General features: G+C 39.2%; 1 protein-coding gene across 1 annotated transcript in view; it reads left to right on the top strand.

Moving 5' to 3' along the window:
* Positions 1-1,524: 1,524 nt before the first annotated feature.
* MMP20 (matrix metallopeptidase 20) overlaps positions 1,525-22,881 on the top strand; it is a gene marked incomplete at its 5' end in the record, with an annotated part of 48,296 nt that continues 26,939 nt past the window's right edge. Inside the window, 6 exons of the mRNA XM_079101996.1 lie at positions 1,525-1,650; positions 9,250-9,497; positions 13,416-13,564; positions 15,530-15,655; positions 16,446-16,607; positions 18,767-18,908. Coding sequence (XP_078958122.1) covers positions 1,525-1,650; positions 9,250-9,497; positions 13,416-13,564; positions 15,530-15,655; positions 16,446-16,607; positions 18,767-18,908 — 953 coding nt within the window. The remainder of the gene's footprint in view (positions 1,651-9,249; positions 9,498-13,415; positions 13,565-15,529; positions 15,656-16,445; positions 16,608-18,766; positions 18,909-22,881) is intronic.

Below are 22,881 nucleotides of genomic sequence, written 5' to 3'. Positions count from 1 at the left end.
AAGGACTTTCCGGTAAACTTTTTATTAAGAATCCCTGAGATGGTTCCTTTGTTGGAGGAACAGAGGGTTCTGGGAGTCAAACCCAGGACCTGAAGCATGCTAGGCAAACCCTCTACCACTAAGCTATATCCATAAAAATCTGTGCATATGTGTAAGGTGTGCAAAGCATGGAGAGAGTGAAGGACTTTCTGGTGAACTTTTTATTAAAAATCCCTGAGATGGTTCTTTTATTGGAGGAGCAGAGTGTTCTGGGAATCAAACCCAGGACCTGAAGCATGCTAGGCAAACCCTCTACCACTAAGCTATATCCATAGCCCTCAAAGTGGGCTCTTATTTTAGACAAGCAAAACATGAGTTTATACCTTCCCAGCTCTGAATTTCATCTGGATTGAACAAGAGTGATTTCCTCTTGATCATCAGCTATTTTCTCAGAACCCAGGAATGATGGATGCCAAGTGATACTAGCAGATATCATGCTATCCGCTATGCTACCCTTATAACATTGAGGAGTTTACACATGGTAGTATTATTTTTCAGTATTTTGCAGATTTTTAAAAAAACTGATGTTCATAGAGATGAAATACCTTGCCCAACATCACATGGCTAGAAAATATCTTAAAACTTAATCTCAATTTTCCTGACTGTGAAGTGCTTTTCCCACCTTACACCACCATTTCTCTGGACTATCTTTTTTTATATTGGTGCATTATAATTTTACATAATAGTGGGATTCACAGTTACATATCATACATGCACATAACATAATTTGATCCATTTTATTTCCCTAGTACCTCCCTTTCCCATGCTATTCTTAGATCAAAATCCATCTTACTCAAAGCCAGGGAAAAGAATAAGACCCCAATTAACTGGATTGCACAAAGAATGGGGAGTTCTGTCTACTGTTCTGGTTAACTAAGATGTAACTATTGTGTTAACTCATTCAATAGCTTTCTGTTATCAGTTCACTTTCCACTCTAAGTCAGCACAGTATAATGTAATGTTGTCTTGATGATTTAGAATCTTACAAGTCTCCGAACCATCATCATCAACAGCATTCATTCCTGAGAAATGTCAAAGTGGATATAGAAGATATAGGTGATTGGGTTGAATGTGGGAGGAGTTCTGGATTGTTCAATTATATTCTAATTCAATTATATTTAATCATTTACCTTTTCTGTAATCAGAATGGTAAAAGTTTCCCAAATTGTTTTGGTTGAATTGCAGTCAATCAATCAAGTTTACCCTAATTTGTGCAAGTATAACAAACTTCATTAAAAGTAACTGTTTCTCTCCTTTTGGGACCATACATGGCAAAGAATGAAACTTTCCCTGATTCCTATGAACGGTTGTGTTACCCCATCATCAGGGAGAGAAGTGAGCTGTATAATTACCATTTGAGACATGAATCATCCTTGCTTGCAGGGCCCAGACCTGCTGGACTCTATAAAAGGAGCCCAGGGTCGAAGTGTAAATGTGCACTGGCTGCCGTCCCCTGGGCTGATATAATTACCCAGCTTCCAAGAGATGAAGGTGCTCCCTGCATCTGGCCTTGCTGTCCTCCTCATCACAGCTTTGAAGTTTTCCACCGCAGCCCCCTCCCTATTTGCAGCCACCCCCAGGACCTGGAGGAACAACTACCACCTTGCACAGGTTTGTGACTCTTTGCCCAATTTCCTCTTTCTCCTTGTGGCCCAGAAAACCTAAAAGCATGAAATGAGAAAATACGCAAAAATCTGTGATTCCTTTTAAATCATTTTATAAGTCCACTGAAGTCTAATCGATGGTACCATTTAAGATGGATGTTGGTGCGTATTAGCTGCATGTGTTGCATGACTGAATAAATAAACAAATAAATATCTAGGTATCTTGCTTTATACAGAATTCGAGATAGTTTGCAAAAAAATACAAAATAAAAAAATGAAACAAGTATTTGAGAAATAATGGAGGGATGATGGGGCAGAAATATAAAAACTGAAACAGTCTCACATTAAGGCAGGTTATGAATTTACTACTAGAATTCTAGCCATCGCAACAAAAAAAGTTCACATTTTGAAAAATGACTCTTGTATTCAAGGTCCTTGATCAAAATCTAATGTGAACCAAGTTTTTCCTAAGTGCAAACCCTTCTCTCCCTTGAGGACCTTTCCTCTCTAAAGTGTATTCCCCCACCACCCTCATTTACTCACTCTTTCCATATCTTCCTCTTTTAAGATCTCTCCCATCTGACTGTAGGAAAGAATCTGACACGAATAATTCACATGGGGATTTTTGTAAAGGCAACGTGACTCAGAATGTTATCAAATATTTGTGCACTTAAAAAGAAGATGGTGGTCCTTGATCCATAGAGATGGATTTTTAGTAATGGAATCACAGCACTGGCGGAAGGTGTGCAGAAATGTTTTCCATGGGACTCTCTCTCTAGAGCCTGCCCCAACTCTAGCATGGGTGCAGTTACCACTCTTCCCTCAGGTTGCTTTCTTGCCTGCCCAGCTGCAACTGTGGGCAGCTTGGGTCTGCACACTGTAAAGCTGATTTTCACCTGTGCACACTGGCCTGTCCCCAACAGTCGTTTTACTGCTCATCCATCCTAATTGGTTAGTTTTCATTCCATACCAGTCATTAAAATTCTTCCAATATCAAACTTGCATATGAACAAGAAAGCTCAATTCAATAGAAGATGCCTATTTCAGGCCTGTTGAATTCAACTTCCTTTCACTAAAATCCACTCATAAATGAACTAAAGCCAAGGTAACTCAGAGTAGTGGAATCTACTGGAAATTGAATTTTAATGTTGCTTCCTAGCTTTGAGTCCCTTCTCATATACAGTTTTCCCCCACACAGACTCCCTCCACTGATTCAGAATCTAGAGGTTTGTGACCTCCAGAAGGAGGGCCATTCTGAAGCCAGAACAGATGTGAGGTGGTATGAGGCCCTGATTCTAGTCCAGAGATCAGGCAAACTATAGTCCATGAGCCAAACCTGGCCAGACCATTAGTTTACATCTTGTCCACTACAACTGCTTCCTTGCCACAGTGGCACAGAGTATAGCCTGCAAAGTCAAAAATATTGTCCATCAGCCCCTTTCAAAAAATAATAATAATAAATAACTGGCCCCATCTAAGTAGGAATAAGATCAGAAAGTTTTGGTGAAGCCATCATTGTTACCCTAGCCAATAAGGGGTCAGCTAGGGGTCAGCTGAGGTACCAGGAAAGAATGAGGTGGACTTCAAATGTTGGAGACCTTTACTGATTCCTCATTTCTGCCTTTCCCAATAAACTGAGACCTCCTCAGTCTCTGATATGACACACTTTCAGCAAGACTTTCAGCAAGAAGCAAGGAGACTTGTCCACACCTTATCACCCAGCACACAGCACCTTCTGCTACAGATCCCAGTCATCAGTTCTGGGGCACACTCATCACTCTTTAGGAGGCCAGAATGTCTGTTCAAACCTCCTATGTGGATCTGAGAGACTAGGAAAAATTAATGATCCTACCTAATAGTTTATAAAAATATATAAAAAACTCATCACTTTATAAAATCATAAATTAAAGTAGGCAGCTAAAATTCATTTATTGAATGCCTACCATGTGACATGTGATACAGAAACATGAGTGAACAAAAGTCAAGTCTCTGCTCTTACAGGATTTATATGGGAGTGATGGAGGGGTGAGAAGGTAATGGGAGGAGATAAGTCAGTCAATAAGTGCGGAAGATTATTTCAAAAAGTGATTGGTGATTTTGGTGAAAAGTTAACCAGGATGATAGAGTTAAAGGGAGCATGGGGGTAGTCCTGAAAGGCATCTTGGAGGAAGCAATATTTGAGATGAAAATGAACTGTAAGAAAGAGGCTGTCATGTGAAGACCTGGAGACCGGGTGGTCAGGCAGAAGGAACAGGAAGTGCACCAGCCCTGGCATAAAGGATCACAGAGTATGATTGATCAGCAGCCCTGTGTGCCAGAAGAGGGCATTGGATGAGTCCCAGGGACAGGACAGGCTGGGCCAGGTTAAACACTTTCCCCACTGCCCTGTTCTTTCTAGATCACAGGGTAAGAGAGAGCTAATGGCTCCGTGTGCCTGGAAACACCAGAAGGGGCCATGTTTCCAAACACCATGCACCTCCCCTTCCAAAACCTGTGGACAGACATCTATACTTGAAAATATAAGTAGGTTTTTAGCTTATTTATTTAATGCACACTTGTATCCTTTAAACTCTGGCCCGCTAATTCACATAAAGGCTTTGAAACTGAAGGGATGATAAAAGGCTTACCTATTCTCATAATCCAGAATTTATTCCAGGTTTTTTGGCTATTTTAAGAAACTGCTGTATTAGCTCCTTGATTTATGGTGGAATTGTATCCTGATAACTTCATTGTAGGTTGAAAATATTGCAAGTCAAAAATGCATTTGATACACCTGACCTACCAAATGTCATTCTTCAGTAACACAGTACACTGTGGAGTAAGGTCATCACCCTCACAATCACGGGGCTGACTAGGAGCTGCTGCTTGCTGCTCCTACCCAGCATCAAGAGAGGGTATGGTACCACATATTGCTGCCTTAGGAAGAGATCAAAATTCAAGGTATGGTTTCTACCAAATGTAGAAACCATCACACCATCATAAAGCCAAAAAAAAAAAAAAAAATTCATGAAGTCCAATTATCATTGTCAGGGGTCATCTGGTAGTACCAATAGAACATTTAAAAGTTTTTTTTTCCAATTAGCTCTAAAAATAATAAAAGTTTCTTTCTTTCTTTCTTTCTTTCTTTCTTTCTTTTCTTTCTTTTCTTTCTTTCCTTCCTTCCTTCCTTCCTTCCTTCCTTCCTTTCTTTCTTATTTCCACATAGCTTCATTAACTTTTGTTTTCCTAATCCCAAAGCTTTTCTGTAGTTTTTTTTTAATATCTAAAAAATCTAGTTATGAAAGTTCATCTATTTTCTTCTTTATATTCCAGGTTTTCTACTGCTTTTTTAAAAATTTTTTTTTTTACTTGTCAATGGACTTTTATCTGGTAGTACCAATAGAACATTTAAAAGTTTTTTTTTTCCAATTCTCTCTAAAAATAATAAAAGTTTCTTTCTTTCTTTCTTTCTTTCTTTTCTTTCCTTCCTTCCTTTCTTTACTTTACTTTCTTACCACATTACTATGAATGCATAATTAAATTAAAAACAAAAATAAAACCTTCAAAATGCAAAAACTGTTAAATTCAGGGTGTTTTATTACCATTTTATTTTCTATGATAAAGATCTAATTATTGTCTCTAAAATTTGGTTCCTAGCCAGGTGTGGTGGTACACCCCTGTATTCCCAGTGGCTTGGGAGGTTGAGGCAGGAGGATTGCAGGTTCAAAGCCAGCCCCAACAACTTAGCTAAGCTGTAAGCAACCTAAGAAGACCATGTCTCAAAACAAAAAATAAAAAGGGCTGGGGATGTGACTCAGTGGTTAAACATCCTTGGGTTCAATCCCCGGTCCCACCCCCCCAAATTTTGCCGTTCCTACTTTTCTCATTGTTTTATAAGAAAATTTTGATGTTTATGCTACTTTCATAAAATAGCCTCTTTAATCATGTTTCCCAGAACATGAATGAGTTATCATTTGTCTCTCCATTTCCTTTGTTAGACAGAAAGATTACTTCCATATAAATAATATTTCTATAGGTACTTATTATACACAACATCCTAATATAAAACAAAGAATTATTTTTTCAGGATAGGTTTTCAGATGTATCATTGATGAATGAAAGGCATTTGAAGTCTCTTGATACATTTAGGAATATTTTCACATTGAAGATCAAATTGGACCTCACACTGGTATAGCCAGTGGGTGAAACCAACCCACTCAACAGATAAAAAAGCTAAAACCAAAAAAAATATAAAGAACTGCCCAACCTTGTTATACAAGTGATATAGCCTTGACTACAACTTGAGATTTTTCAGATACATCAAAAGTTTTCACAAATCCGTTTCAGTGACTTAGATGAAAAGGAAAAAAAATATTGAAGAAACATTCCTTGAACTTCACCTTGTCTCAAAACATTCTTCAATATGAGTTTTAAAGTCCTAATTCTCAGGAGGGAAATTATCAAAGCACACTAAGAAAGGAGTTTGAAGGACACCAATCTGCAGAGACAGATCTTCTGCCCCTCATTATTTTATCTGTTGAATGTTGCAAAATAGGTGGAAAGAGGACCACTTGATAATCAGCCCCAAAACTTTGTGACTTTAACAATAAGGGAGGGGAGAAGGTGAGAGGCAGATGGGACAACTCTGATGGATCCTGAAATCTTTGACCCAGTGCAACATTGACTGTTAAGCCAATAGCATGCAAGTGTTGGAATATAAATGGAAGCCATTCTAAAAGCACATCTAAGTGCCTGATGGAGCATCTAGACTCCAGAAAGTATACTAAAGCCTTGTCAACAACTGGCAAGAAAGTTCCCAGAATACTTGGCTCTCAGTACCTCTGATAATTCTCCAAAGTATATTTTCACACTTTGCCTAAAGAAAATGAGCTCAAACATTAACTGAGCATCTACTGCGAACCCAGAACTGTGTAGGCCCAGGATTTGAGTAAGGCACAAGGGTCCCCAGTAGGAAGGGGCATGCAACTGACTGGTGAGATCCACAAGAATGTTTATGGTGAAACATGACAGGTGTTTACTAGCATAAGAATCACATCCTTGGAAACACCAAAATAGGGAAAAATTCACTCATATTCTTTTTAAGTAGGAATAGTTCCTAATCCTATTTTTGCTTCATTAAAATGTATTGTATTATATTAATCCTATCTACTGTGACCAGTCTTTAACCTTCGAAGCTATAGCTCTAACATCATATGTGTATTTTAAAGGAAAAAAATCATTTGTTATAAAAATCGTATAGATTCATAGCAGAAAAGTAACAAAAATTCCATAATTAAAAATAAATTATCATTCCAAAAAAATAAATAAATAAATTAGCTTAATTCTATCATTAAGATATAACCACTATTACTCTCTTAGTCTATACCTTTCAAAACACTTTTGTATGGTTCAGAGTCAGGATTTGGGTGAGACAGAGTTGCATCTTCTTTTCACTTAAAATTTCATGGTTTATCATGGACTTTTTTGCAGTGATTTTGGTTTTTCAAAATTTATTTATTCCTGTTACTGAGTTTAGGTGATTCCCCCACTTACTTCCCCCTAGTGCCAGTTCATGCCATTTACTGTAATGGGACTGGTAAATGCATTTTAAATGAATATACCAAAGCATCTTCCCTTATTTGACAATGTTTTATGAAAATATTTTGTGAAAAGTTTGAATGTAGAGCATATTACATAACCTAGCAAGAGAACAAAGCATTTGCAATCAAAACTGTCTCATAAATAGGGAGCATTCTCAGTGCTCACCTCTGAGGAGCACGTTCAGCCATCACCACAAGCATCGAATTATCATGACATCATCTTGCACAAGCAGAATGACTCACTCAATCAAACTTTGTTTTGCAAAAAACAAAACAAAACAAAAAACATAAAATGATGACTTGAGATGGCAGCAATGGAATAGAGTCAGATAGTCGCCCCTGGTTCAGAGCACCTCATGCAGGCTTCAGGGCTGGTGCTTCTATCACAATTGCACCTCCTGGGTTCTCATCTCATCTAAAATTTTCAACAACAAAGAAAATGAGCTTCTCTCACACACAGGGCAGAGTGAGGAAATAGAACCCAATTCCACAGCAGTAAGACTTACTCCTTTCTCTTTGTCCTTATTAATGGTCCATGTTCATTGTAGAAAACTTTGAAACAGGATTGGGAATGTAATTCAGTGGTAGAGCACTTACATAGCATGTGCAAGGCCCTGAGTTTGATCTCCAGAACTAAAAAAAAAAAAAAAAAAAAAAAAAAAAAGACCAGGAAAATGGAAAAAGACAAAATTAATACAGTCATAATGTCACCACCCAGAGAAAACCAATATTATATTAATATTCAGACACACTATCTTATATTATTTATTGGGTGTGTATGTTTGGTTTACTTATGAAATTGTGGTTGTAATCTGTACAAAGTTTTCTCCTCTGCTCTTTTCACTTCTTATTTTTTCTAATTTTTTATTTTTTATATGAGTATATAGTATATAAGTAAATAATATTCATAATTTATATGCAAATTATAAGTATCTGGATAATGTAGATATAATCTATATAATATATAGCCAGCAAATAAAAAATGTTATACTATATAAGTAGAAAATACTATATAAGAAAAAATGTTATACTATATAAGTAGTATATATATATATATAGATATACACACACACACACACACATATATGTATGATAAAATGTGCCTAAGTATTTAGCTGCTCTTCGGTTGTTTTCCTGAATAAGTTGGGTAGGTGAAACTCGTGAGCCAAAGGCAGGCCTCAATCCTGCATTTACATGACTCTGCCTCATTCACTTTATCCTAATCCCAGCTCTGCGTCATAGCAAAGGGTTATCGAACAGTGCATACTTAGAGGTTTTATGTTCATTATGTGCAAAAGAAGCCTTATAATTTATGGTTCATTTTATTTGCTAGGGTAAAGAGCCTGTCTTAGGAAACCTGCCCCAAGAAAAAAAACTCCACCCTAGGGGCCGCAGTTGTGGCTCAGTGGTAGAGTGCTTGCCTAGCATGTATGAGGCACTGGGTTGATCCTCAGCACCACACAAAAATAAAAAAAATAAAGATATTGTGTTCATCTACAACTAAATAATTTTTTTTTTTAAAACTTCACCCCACAACCTACTTGAACTGATTGAAGTCCCTCACTGAGTAGATTGACCCCTGCATTTTATCAGAGGAGAGGATGGAATACAATACCTCTGAGAATTAAGAACTTACTGATCTTGCTTTATGCATAATGAAAGAAAACAGCCTTTGTCCTTGCAAATTGGATAAAAAAACTTCAATGACAAATATTCAGTTCCTAGGGGAAATATTCACATAATTTTCTTTCCATAGTTTTTAAATTAAAGCAATAGTGCATATCCATTAGATTAGTCGTGGGAAAACTGAAAAATTCAGGTGAACAAAAGAAAAATAGTCTAAAGCCTCACTACTCAAAGGTAATCATTAATAATTTAGGACATAGGTAGTCTGTATCTATGCAAATATGTCTAAGTTTTTCAAAATGGGAATATACTTTACACACTATTTTCGTATCAAGAATATTGTCCTCTTACTTGAGCAAGAGTCTATGCCACAGACGTGTCCACCTGCCTCTCCATTTCAGGCATATCTTGACAAGTATTACACAAAGAAAGGTGGTCACCAGGTTGGTGAGATGGCTACAAGAGGAGGCAACGCCATGGTCAAGAAGATTAAGGAACTGCAAGCATTCTTTGGCCTCCAAGTCACTGGGAAATTGGACCAGAATACAATGGATGTGATCAAGAGGCCTCGCTGTGGAGTTCCTGATGTGGCCAACTATCGCCTCTTCCCAGGTGAACCCAAGTGGAAAAAAAATACTTTGACGTACAGGTAATGAGATGGAGTCTTTCCAAATTCATAGAGAATCCCTCTCTCTCCCTTTCTCTCTCTTTCTCTCTCTCTCTCTCTCTCTCTCTCTCTCTCTCTCTCTCTCTCTCTCTCTCTCTCTCTCTCTTTGTTTTTAAAAGTATCTTCTTTCCGATCTGTATAAAAAGCATGAATCCTCACAACCATGAGAAAAATAAGAACTTTGTAGGTCTGTTAGACAATGACAATGGTCAATTTGCTTAAAAGTTTAATCTCGTGATTATCATAATGACTGACCATTACAAGTTCAGCAGTTAGAAACTACATAAATCTTTAAAGAAATGTAATTTAGTATTGAATTAATAACCTAACAGTACCAACCAGTTTTCTTAAAACAATCTGCCCAAAATGAAAGATAAAACTCATTCAGTAACAAATTTTTTTATTGATTCCAAAAATCATTTAGTGATGATTTGTTACGTGTCTACCATAGGCATCCAGTTGAGGGAAGGTAAAGGTGATTAGGTTCACTGTTCCAGTCTTTAGGAATCTCACTCACAGTACATTTGGGGAGACAGACATAAAACAGCCACAACTCTGCATGAAAAGAATAAATCTACAGGTCTAAGCAGAGAACTGTGAGAGAACCTAGAGGGAGCAACCACTTTGCCAGGAACCGGAGTAACATCTGAGGTCCCCTCACCCCAACCTCTGCCTCTTCCTGTGTAGACCAACAGGACACAGTCAACAGGAACCATTGTCCTTCCTCCCTGCGCTCTGGGTATGGAGGCCAGAATCCCCTGCTACAACAGTCTGGACCCACTTCTGGGCCCAGTGCAAAATTCCTTCAGAGATTAGTCCAACTAAGGGAGGGTCATCCATAGTACACACCGTTGACCTGTGAATAGGCTTCAGGAGAGTGCGCGCTGCCTGCAAGTGTGAGCCACACACATGCCAGATGATTGCTGCTTTGGAAAAGAATGGTCTCCCTTTGGAGTCTTGCTCCAGGCCTTGCAAACGTTAGGGGTTTTTCAATAGAAAAGCAAAGAAAGCGAATAGCAGGCAGTACAACAGCCTGCAGTGTTAGGCAGCATTCCTGCACCAATGTACTACTCCTGAAATGGCCTGTGTACTTAGGTAGAAGGCAGAGCAAGGGGACTTGTGGGAAGCAAGGCTGGAGCAGCAGCCCGAACAGTAACTAGATGTGATGGTAAGGACCTCAGACTTGATTTCCCAGTAGTGGAAAGCCAGGCCAGGATCAGGATCCTATTGTGTTTTTAGGATGAGCACATCCAGAAGGTATCTGGAGGTAAGGAAAGGCTGGCCTGCTGTAGTGGTCCAGGCATTGGTGTGATGGAGCTAGCTCCTAACAATTCAGGGAACAACCCTTAAAACGACAGGAATTTGGGGACCTGTTAAATTCCCAAGGAGTTTATGAACTGGTTGCTAAGATAAAACCATTATTAAACTATTAAATTCACAATTAGATTATTTTAAAAAAAAACAAAGGTAATCAAAACATATTGGTGTTTTACTACCTTTTATTGTCACCCATATGGACAAAGCTGGGTGCATCTATTTTATCTGTATGGTAGAAACACTACACAATGGAAGTGTTTCCTGCTCATATCTTCACCAGTCAGGGATGGCAAGTTTCTAGGTTGAAGCTAGCCATAGTAATAATATTTACAATACAGAAATCAGCAAACCATACAAATCAGGAGAGTTTTAATTTCCTCTGGAGAACCAGTTGTTGTTAAACTGTTCTAGAGCACTGGTGAGTCCCTGTGATCACACATGGGGAGTAGAGGATTCAGCGAGGCCATTCCCTGCTAGGAGCCCAATTAATCCATAAGGTGGCGCTCTGAACAAAAAAACCAAAGCCATTAGGGCTGGACTGGCATATAATTCATGGAGACTTTTCATAGTTCTTTTGTTTTGCTTTAACTGTCCCAGAATTTTAGTCTGTGAATATGCACAGCAGTAACAACGGGCGTGGATCAAGATAACAGGGTACTTGGAGAAGCATAATGTTCCATGATACATCAGGTAACCCATAATCAATCCCTCAACAAACACTGTCTGTCCATTCTTGCTCCCATCAAGTTCCTTATTCCCTCACCCTTGAAAGATATTAGAAATTATCATAGCACCCTGTCTGTACAGGGTTCAGTAGCTACTGAATGTCAGTATAACTTCCTATAACAAATACCAGATGATTTTGAAAGAAAAAATACAATATAGTGCTTATATGCATAAACTTTGAAGTTAGACCAAGCTGGGCACAAATCCTGACTAATCACAAAATGTAAATAATGATGAGATGATGATAGTTTTGAGGAGTAGATAATAGAGTGCAGTTAAAAGTACTTAGAGCTGGGCTGAGGCTGTAGCTCATGCCTAGTGTGTGTGTAAGACTCAGGTTTGATCTCCAACAACACACACACACACACACACACACACAAAGTGCTCACAGTATCTCTTTAAAGAATATTAACTATGATTGCCATAGCTTTTTCAATTGACAGAGTCTGGGTCAGGATTTTCTCCACGTCCTCTTCTTTCTTGGTGTCATCCTTTTCTCCACCCCTATCTTCTCCAGCTTAACACACGTAATCAACTAAAAAATACAGCTGACTTATCTATAATGTGAGAAAATTCCAAGGTACTAACTACAAGTGATAAATCACAGGTTGATACTGAAAAGTAGGCTTGGCATATTTTGATAGCATTAAATAGTCATTTTAAGGATCTTTCTGGTTTCCCCCTTTACTCTATCTCTACCTCCTTTGGGGCCCAACCCCTGGACTTCAAGAGCTCCTTGTTCCTTCCCCTCCAAGTCCTGTATTGAGCTATTTACCATCTCTCTGTGCAACATGGTCCTTTCTCTTCAGACCCCAGTTACTGGTTTCTGGTTGAAGTGGTACCACCCATCAGAATTACCTAGTGCTTGCTGCGATGCAGATTTCTGGACCACACCACACCTGTATATTTAACAAGCTTCCTAGGTAGTTATCGCAGGTCCTAAAGTTGGATAAGCATTGAGTAGTCCCTAAATGGCTAACTTTTATTCTTTATCATTCATTTCCTGAGCATCTCCCATGTACAAGACACTGGAGTAGCACCTAGAGGAGGAGGGAAAGGAGGCTCAGACCCTGCTGCCAAGGTTGCGTTGGCACATAATGGCATTCCAGCCCAGCTCCAGGTCCAGGTGGATGCTCCTCTCTCCTGCCCTTCCTTTTCCATGCTGCTGCCAGAAACCCCAGTCCCTGGACTTCAGAGCAGAAAACCACCATCTCTGTTTCTATCCACTATTTGTCAAAAAAAACACTATTTTTTCTGCCTTTAGATGTCATTGTCACACCAGGACTTGCTGAAATGCTCCCTGCCCTTCTTTTTCAGTCCCAATGAGCATTCTTTTTTAAAACTAGGATTTCCTCTTTGAGATTGCATATGTGAAGAAAAAAACATTACCCAACTGTCCTGGGGAAATCCCACTGCCCTTTGAATGAGAGTTTGTAAATCCCCAAAAATGCACATTTTTATATTTTATAATTGAAAAATTCAGTTGCCCTTTTGAGGAAAAAGAGGTCATCTCTCAATTAAAACCAATTTCAGGAAAATACACTTCTTACCAACTATAATGTTAGGCAAGTATTCTTCTTTAAAATGAGTAATAGTGTCATGACAATGAAAACCAAACTGTTTAGTTTCCAGATAATCGCAACTCTCATTTCTCCCCTTCATCTGTCTTGTTTGTTAACATGCAGCAATTTAACATATTATAAAAAACAAAATAAGAATTATTGTTTCAGAGAAAAAAAACTGAATTGTAGATGTACATTCAACCTTTTTGTTTTTATACAAGCTAAAACATAGTGCTTGCCTTCCTCACACATTAGCAATTATTGGCCGAAGAACATGTTCCTTCTCTTTTCACAGAATATCCAAATACACGTCTTCCATGAGTCCTGCTGAAGTGGACAAAGCAGTAGAGATGGCCCTGCAGGCCTGGAGCAGCGCTGTCCCTCTGAATTTTGTTAGAATAAACTCAGGAGAAGCCGATATTATGATATCTTTTGAAACTGGAGGTACTGTGGTGTTTCTTGAATTCCATCTACTAAAGCAAAGGAGAACTGTCCCAACAGTGTTCCTTCTACATACTTAATCCAAGAGATCAGCACAAGCCTCCATCACCCACTGTGGTGAAGGGCAGAGGCCTGGACCATGGTAAAGTTATGCTGTCCATTTGGTCAGAAAATAGAACCCAGGAGTTCTGAGCATATGTGGCCATCACAAGACTTGGTTATAGAATCGACTCACTGTGACAAACTTTCATTATGATTTTGCCCCATAAAAGGATCAGCTGGGTCATATTTAGCTTTTTCTTTTGCTAGAGGCCTTCTGACCTCATCTGTTCACATGATGATGTTCATCATTATTGCCTCTCCTATATTAGCTAAGAATTTCCACTTTTTTTTTTTTTTTGTACCAGGGATTGAACCCAGGGGCACTTAATCACTGAGTCACATCCCCAGCCATTTTTTGTTGTTTGTTTTTTTGTTCAGTTGTTTGTTTTTATGAGACAAGTTTTCGCTTAAGTTGCCCAGGGCCTTCCTAAGTTGCTGAAGCTGGCTTTAAGTTTGTGATCCTCCTACCATAGTCTCCAGCCCCACATACCCTACTGGGGTGTGCCACCATGCCCAGCAAGAATTCCACCTTGAATTTACACTGAAGGGTGTTCCACTATCACCCTGGATTCCACAGTGACCTTGATGTAGCTTTTCACCTGCAGCGATGGTTACTTGTGGACCACCTTTTGGAAGGTGCATTCCCATGGAGTACTAGGGAGTAGCGCATGAGCTGCACAAGGATCAGCGGAGAGCTCTGAACCCTTTACAGAGAAACGTGTAGGAAGTAAAAGGAGGTCAAATGACCTATGACGTCCCCTTCCTTTTTCAGCTTCCTAATGGTTAAGGTATGTGAGAGCCACTGCTACTTCCCATTCACAGACAGTGTTTCAAAGTATCCTTGACATTTCAAGTTCTGGTCTTAATTTCGGCCCTTGGCAGGTCCTGTAGCTCCCAGAGAACCAAGGCCTCTTAATGAAGTGGCAGGACGCAGGGACTCAGGGCAGCCTTGGGGGCCATGGAGTTAATATGTGGCTCTCATCTTTCAAGCTGGTACCCTGTCCCCTAACACAAAGGTTGACCAGGGGCCCTGCAGTCACCGTTAAGTCCTCAGGACAGCCTCCCTGGTTAAACTTCATTGCATTGAAACCTGAGAAATGCTGCAACTGGACTTTGTTTTGTTGTTGAAAAAAAACAAAGGTATGCTCACAGTCATTCTGAAAAAATTGTTAAATGTGGTTTCTACTACCTCCTTCATTTTGTTCTTCCTTCTTTTCTGTTAAGTTCCCAATGAACTGTTGATTAAAATATGGATGGTAAAGGGCTGGGGAGATAGCTCAGTCGGTAGAGTGCTTGCCTTGCATGCACAAGGCCCTGGGTTCAATCCCCAGCACTGAAAAAAAAAAAAAAAAAGTCTAAAATATGGATGGTAAAACAAAAAAACTAGAGCTTCAACGGTTAGATATTTTCATTACTTTCATGAGTTTCACACGTGAAGGGATTCAAAATGCTGGAGAAATTGTTTCCTTTTTCAACACTTCCTTAAATTAAATTATACTGTGGTATAGTCAAAAAGCTTGTTCAATTTACTTGACTCGTATTTCAAAAGTCCTTTCTACCAGTGGCCCAGGTTGCTATCTAATGTCCCCGTTCTTTCTCCTTTTGTAATCTAAGGTACATGCATAGCCTGCAGTATGCTATGTCACCATAAAAACAACAACAAAAACGTGTTTAATTTTTAATGCTACCTTTGAAGTACGAAATCATACTTCTGGTTTTTCAATGGGAAGTTACTGTTGATATGTGAATTTCTTAAAACAAGGAATATTGAAAAGTAAACGTTAAGTGTCAATGCTATTCAAAATGTTGTCCATACTCTGTGACCCTCAGAATTGCTAGGACTCAACACTTTTTCCTGTTATTCAGATCATGGGGATTCCTATCCATTTGATGGGCCTCGGGGGACTCTAGCCCATGCATTTGCACCTGGAGAAGGCCTGGGAGGAGACACACATTTCGACAATGCTGAGAAGTGGACTATGGGGATGAATGGTATATATGCACAATTCACCATAACCTGGAAAATATTGTACCTTCTCCTGGGCCTCCATCATGAAACCTTGAGGTTCAACGTCCCAAGCCACCCTTTAACTAGGGAGGCTGGCTAGGAAAAACAAGTAAGCCAAAAATCCAAAAGGGAACTCATAAGGGAAAAGACCCACCCAGGATTGTGCTGTAGATTTGTCAGATCTGTTTTGTAGCATAAAATCTCAGGAAACAGCAATGCCCTCCTCAACACACAGCTCTCTCTTTCTTCAGTAATATGACATTTGTTATCTCTCACTTGTACTTGGAAATAGGTTACATTCAGAAGTGAGCCAAAGGAATCAGTACTCTCCTGAGAAGTGTGATGGGGATGGGTATAAAGCTTCCAGAATATCATTCAGGTCATTTGGAGATCAGTGTGAAACATGTGGATAAAAAGAAGTAGGCTGTGACAGCCAAAGACTGTTCAAGCATTTGTGGTCTAAATCTGTATTATTTTGCCACTACTAGCTTAAAGATCCTTCTTTATCAATCTATCAAGCATCACTGGCTTTAAAACAAAAAATGGACTGTTTTACATTTCTATCCTCACCCCCCCCCCACTTTCCAACAAGGGGAAAGAACTAGGCTAAAGTCAGTAAAATAATTGCCACAATGGCCTACCAACCTCCAAACAATCCAGCTATGAAAAGGAAATTAGTTAGCTCTGATTTGGGCATAAATTCTCCTGTAAAGACAGAAGGTAGAGAAAACAAAAACCTGTGTTGATGCTGCCTTTCTCTCACACATTGTTTAGGTTTCAATTTATTTACTGTTGCTGCTCATGAATTTGGCCATGCCCTGGGCCTGGCCCATTCTACAGACCCAACAGCTCTGATGTACCCAACCTATAAGTACCAGCACCCCTATGGTTTCCACCTCCCCAAGGATGATGTGAAAGGGATCCAGGCACTGTATGGTAAGATCACTACACTTCTTTGCTCACTAATCCTGAATGTGACAGGCATTTTTGGTCTCCAACTTAGAGAAAGTGCATTTTGCCAAGAGTTACCTCTTAAGCTGGAGATCCCAGTCTCAGTGATGTCTTCTTGTCAAAAGCCTATTTACCTGTTATGAATATTGCTTTCTTTCCTAGGAATGTGCAATTAAATTTTACATTTTTTCCTCCAGAGCATTCTGGACCTGGATGGCCATAGAAAACATAGCCATTTGTCTGGTTTGTTTTCTTTTTGTTTTGTTCTGTTTTGTTTTTGTTTTGTTTTGTTTCATTCTGGTTTTCAGTGCAAGTCAAAATTTATACATTGAGAGAGGATGGAAGTGTTTTATAATTCATGTATATGGTGCTTCCCCTTTTGCAGATAAGTGGCCTTATGTTCCTAAAAATAGAACGATGAGGATAATAACCCACCACCGAGGCGCACAGGCAGTCTGCAGCTTATGAAACATGCTCACATGTGTCATCTCATGCCATCCTCATGTCAAGACTGCAGGGTGTGGAATGTTTTCCTCACTTGATAACTGAGAAAGTGGAGGGTTTAAGACAGTAAGAACCCTAAGATATTCAAAATTATTCAAAAGCACTAACATTCTTTCAAAAGGTAATAAAGGATTACTAGAAACTATATTCAAGTTTCCTTAAAGGGAAAACAAACCAATCCATTCATAAAAAGGAAAATCAAAACATTCTTAGGCCATTATAATTTTTCCTCAATAAATAAAAACGTAGAAAAATTTAGGGGTCTGATTTTCCCTTGGGCTTTGGAGATCTGGTTACTCAACCTTGCCAGAGTCTTTCTGCATCCTCTCAGCCTAGAGGCCTGGAGAGCCAGAGCCCCTGTGACTTCTTCATTTTATTTTTTATCTATTTAATTTTTTTTAGTTGTAGATGGACACAATACCTTTATTTTATATATTTATTTTTTTTATGTGGTGCTGGGGAGGATTGAACCCAGGGCCTCTACATGCTAGGCAAGTACTCTACCACTGAGCCACAACCCCAGCGCCCCGGTGACTTCTTGAGTGTTCGCCAGCCCACCTGGTTAACTAGAAAGGGGCACTGCATCTGCGAGCAGTCAGATGTCACCTAGTGCACAAAAATCAAATTTTCATCCAAAGAAGCCTGCAGCCAGTCAGTTTTATTTCCAGAGAGATTAGGTGCCATTCCTGCTCCACTCTGGGACAGGGGAAAAACTGTGAATGTCTCCATTTCACATACTCTATTCCAGACCCTCCAGTGGCAAAGCTGCAATGTGAAGCAATTCTTACCGGCCACCAAGAAAGGCCGAGACCAAGACTCCCCTTTATGGGTGCTTGTGAATTGCAAGGCACCACCCTCCTCAGCCAGGAGCCAAAGCATGTATTTCACAGGGCCATTTATACATGAGTGAACAGAACATAATAACACAGGTTTGTTATGGCAGGTAGTGCTTAGAGAAGGAGAGTGGGAAATGAAGACTCACCACCTGCTCTTCCAAGGAGTGGGTCCCTGTTTTACAAACAGATCCCCCAGAAGAGACCTTTCAATAACAAAAAACTTCAGGGTGCTTCAGCTCTACAAGAATTCATTCAGTCTTCCTTGTGCCTAAGCACAGTGCAGGAGGCAAAGAATAAATAAATTCCAAAAAAACACCAAAGAAAGTGACACTCTAAATGAGAAAAAAAAAAAAAAAAAAAAACATAACTACTAAGAAATAATTAAGGACAATTTTAAGTTATACTCTTTAAATATAATTTAAATATAACATATACCAAAGAAGTTATGTGTAATAATAAAATAATAGCAACCATCTTTTAAACACTGACTATGGATCAAGCACTCCCTCTACATGCTTTCAGGCATTTTTTGATTTTTATAAAAGTCCTTGGAGGTAGATTCTATTATTACAGCTTTCATTTTATAATCAAGGAAATTGAAGCTTTAAAAAGTTAAATGATTTGCCTCCAATCACACAGCTCAGCAAGAAGGACAGCCAGGATTCCAATCCAGATCTGCCTGCCATTTTTTTATGACATCACCACATAGAGAATGAAAGTGCACAAGCCCCCATGTCCCTAGAGCAGAAGTCTACAAACTCTAAATTCCTGGTACCATTTTGACCAAGACACTTTGAATCCTAGGACCTCGGAAACCATTCCTGGGAAAACCCACTATTCCCCACGTCCCTCCTCACAAGCCATCCGTCCCTGATCCCTGTGACTCCAGATCATCCTTTGATGCCGTGACAATGCTGGGAAAGGAGCTTCTGTTCTTCAAGGACCGGTAAGCCTAAGACACGCCACCAACTCTTTTCAGGCCTCAGCTCACCTCCAGACCAGCATCCCTTGGTCCTTGTTGCTACTTTGGCTGAAGTTCATGTGGAAATGCAGTCTTGAATGGCAGTAGGGTGGGCAGCAAGGGTCTTTGCAGAGATAAGAACTGCCCAAACTACTGTGGTCTTGACACTGTGCTAAGTGCTTTCCATGCATGAGCAGTGTCTCTTCTAACCATTGTCACTGTAGAGATCAGAGCTCCCAATTTAGGGAGGGAAAATAGTAGCTCAAAGAGAACAAGTGAATTTCCCAAGACAGCAGTTAAGTGGCTGAATTAAGACACCAGCACAGATTTATCTGATATCTGTTCTGTTTACTACTACTATGTGCCTAGTGAGAGTATGTTGTAAGTGCCCAATAAATATTTGGTGAATGAGGGTTGCCTATTTGGACAAAGAGGCAAATAGAAAGATGGTTGAATGACTGGGGAGGTGATGATGAATGATGGATGATGATCAGATACATAGATCATGGGTGGATTATTCTAGAAAAAAAACACTCCTCCTAAACCCTTCTTCAAGGTTTCCAACCCCTTCCCTGTCCATTAGTTGTCAGACAGCATAGAGAAGACAGATCCCTTTCCTCTCCACTCTCTGGCTTCTCAAGGAGCCTGGATACTGTCTCCATAACACTGGTTACTGTAATTTCTTCTTCTTTCCATGGAAGAAAAGAGAAACAGTCACATTCACCTACACTGGAGATGGAATCCAGTCACACAAGGATAGTCAGAGGAGCTCAGAAACGTGTGTGGCATTATCTTTTTTCTCCATTGGGCCCATATTAGGTACCAAGTACTACTGTGGTGTCTAGGGATGTAAAAATAGATTGACATCCTCTCTGCCTTCACTTACTTCAAAAGTGTATGAGACACAAGGGCCTTCAAAAATCATGGCTAGACACAAGCTCTAAAATGTAGACCTGTGAGACCCAACAGGGAATAAGCACCTGGTAGGTCCACAGAGAGTTCACTGAAGAGACGATGCCTGAGAAATCTGATGTTTCTTTTGAGAACACATCTTTAAGATATTATTACAAAAACACTTTTGGTTTATTCTGAAAAGAGAGAGAGTAACAAAATATAAAAAAGAATCCCACCACCCAGAATGTATTGTTGCATTCAAGCTGCCATAACAGAATACCATAGAGGGGGTGACCGAAGCCATAGAAACTTACTTCTCACAGTTCTAGAGACTGGGAAGTTCAAGGTTGAGGTGCCTGTAAGGTCCACTTCATCCTGAGGCCTCTTCTCTTGGCTTATAGGCAGCCTCCCCCTTACTGTGCTCACATGGCCTCTTCATGCACATGGAGGGAGAGGGAGAGAACTTTCAGATGTCTCTTCTGATGAGGGCACTAAATTCCAGCATCAGGGCCTTGCCCTCATGACTTCACCCAAACCTATTGTCTCCCGAAGGCCCACCTCCAAATACCAGCATGTTGGGGGTTAGGGCTTCAGCCTATGAGCTGGGGGAAGAATGGGCACAAACACTGTTTGTAACATAGAGTAATCACATTGTTAACCGTGCTTTTGTAAATCCTTTCAGACTTTTTCTCTGGACTAAGAATTATGTTCTGTAGTATACTGATTTTAAGTCCTTTGGGTATAAACCGAGGAGTGGGATAGCTGAGTCAAATGGTGAGTCCATTCCAAGTTTTCTTAGGAATCTCCATACAGCTTTCCAGAGAGGCTGCTCCAATTTGTAACTCTATCACTCTATGAGTGTACCTTTTTCCCCACATCCATGCCAACTCTTATTATTGCTTATGTTCTTGATAATAGCCATTCTTATTGGAGTTAGATGAAATCTTAGGGTGGTTTTAATTTGCATTTCTCTAATTACTAGGGATGATTAACACTTTTTCATATATTTGTTGATCACCTGTATATCTTCATCCGTGAAATGTCTGCCCATTCCTTAGCCCATTTATTGATTGGGTTCTTTGTATTTTTGGCGTAAAGTTTTTTAAGTTCTTTATAAACTTTGGAGGTGAGTGCTCTGTCTGAAGTATGTGTGAAAAAGATTTTCTCCCACTCTGTAGGCTCTCTTTTCACATTATTGATTGTTTCCTTTGCTGAGAAAAAGCAATAATGGGACTCTCCTATTTATTGATTCTTGCTTTTATTTCTTGTGCTATGGGAGTCTTCTTAAGGAAGTCTGGTCCTAAGCCAGCATGATGGAGATTTGGGCCTACTTTTTCTTCTGTTTGGTGAAGGGTTTCAGGTCTAATTCCTAGATCCTTGATCCATTTTGAGTTGAGTTTTATACAGGGTGAGAGGTAGAGGTGGCAGCTCAATTCACAATAACTACATTGTGGAACCAACCGAGATGCCCTTCAATTGATGAATGATAAAGAAACTGTGGTATGTATACACAATGGAATATTACTCAGTCATAAAGTATAAAATTATGGGATTTGCTGGTAAATGGATGAAGTTGGAAAATATCATGCTAAGTGAAATAGGCCAAGCCCAAAAAACCAAAGGCCAAATGTTTTCTCTGGTAAGTGGATGACAATATATAACAAGGGGGAGTGGCAGGGGGAAAGACAAGAATGAAGGAACTTTGGTGTAGAGGAAAATGGGGTGGGAGGGAGTGGGGGATGAAAAGATATTAGAATGAAACAGACAGTATTGCCCTATGTATATGTATGATTACATGAATGGTGTGAATCTACATTGTGTAGATTAGAAAATAAAAAGTTATACCCCATTCATATACAATGAATCAAAATGCAGGTAAAAATAAAAAAAATTTTAATAAAAAAATTATGTACTATAAATATGAAAGGAAGGCAAGGATGTTCCCAAAATGAGATTTTGCTACTTGTGTTTTTTTTAAATGCTTTCCCTAAACATGATTTCACTTTTCCATGTCAATTAATATTAATTTTAATCTTTCATATATTGTGTATTATTCCAATACATTTAACTAACCGATCCCATACTTAAGAATATCTACTGGGTTCAATCCCTAGCACCAAAAAAAAAAAAAAAAAAAAAAGAATATCTATATTGCTTCCCATTTTTTAAAATTAAGAGCAGCTTGAAGGAAATCTTTTTAATGATGCAGAGGTATTTACTTTCTTTTTTTTTTATTTTTTATTTGTTCTAATTAGTTACATGACAGTAGAATGCATTTTGACAAATCATGCATAAATGCAGTATAACTTCTCATTCTTCAGGTTGTACCTGAGTTGTACAGGTTATATACACATAGGATAATAATGTCCAATTCATTCTACTATCATTCCTACGCCCATACCCCCTCTCCTCCTTTCACTCCTTTCTGTTTACTCCAAAGTACCTCTATTCTTCCCTAGCCACCCCCCTTATTGTGAATTAGCATCCCTCTATCAGAGAAAACATTCAGCCTTTGTTTTTTGGGGATTGGCTTCTTTCACTTAGCATTATAGTCTCCAGTTCCATCCTTTTACCAGCAAATGCCATCATCTCATTTTTTTTAAAGCTGAGTAATATTCCATTGTGTATATACACCACAATTTCTTTATCCATTCATCTGTTGAAGGGCACCTAAGTTGGTTCCATATCTTGGCTATTGTGAATTGTGCTACTATAAACATTGATGTGGTTGTGTCACTGATTTTATGTCGTTTGGGTATAAACCAAGCAATGGGATTGCTGGGTCAAATGGTGTTTCCATTCAAGTTTTCTGAGGAATCTCCATACTGCTTTCCAAAATGGTTGCATCAATCTGCAGTCCCATCAGCAATGTATGAGTGTACTTTTTCCCCCACATCCTCACCAACATTTATTGTTACTTGTATTCTTGTTTATTGCCATTCTGACTGGAGTGAGTTGGAATCTCAGTGTAGTTTTGATTTGCATTTCTCTAATTGCTAGAGATGTTGAACATTTTTTCATATATTTGTTGTTTGATTGTATTTCTTCTATGAAGTGTCTGTTC

Source organism: Sciurus vulgaris (genome assembly GCF_902686455.1).
Source record: "Sciurus vulgaris genome assembly, chromosome: 11".
In the NCBI taxonomy this organism is placed as follows: domain Eukaryota; kingdom Metazoa; phylum Chordata; class Mammalia; order Rodentia; family Sciuridae; genus Sciurus; species Sciurus vulgaris.
The sequence above is the reverse complement of the archived record's forward strand: the minus strand, read 5'-3'. Positions and strand labels throughout refer to the sequence as shown.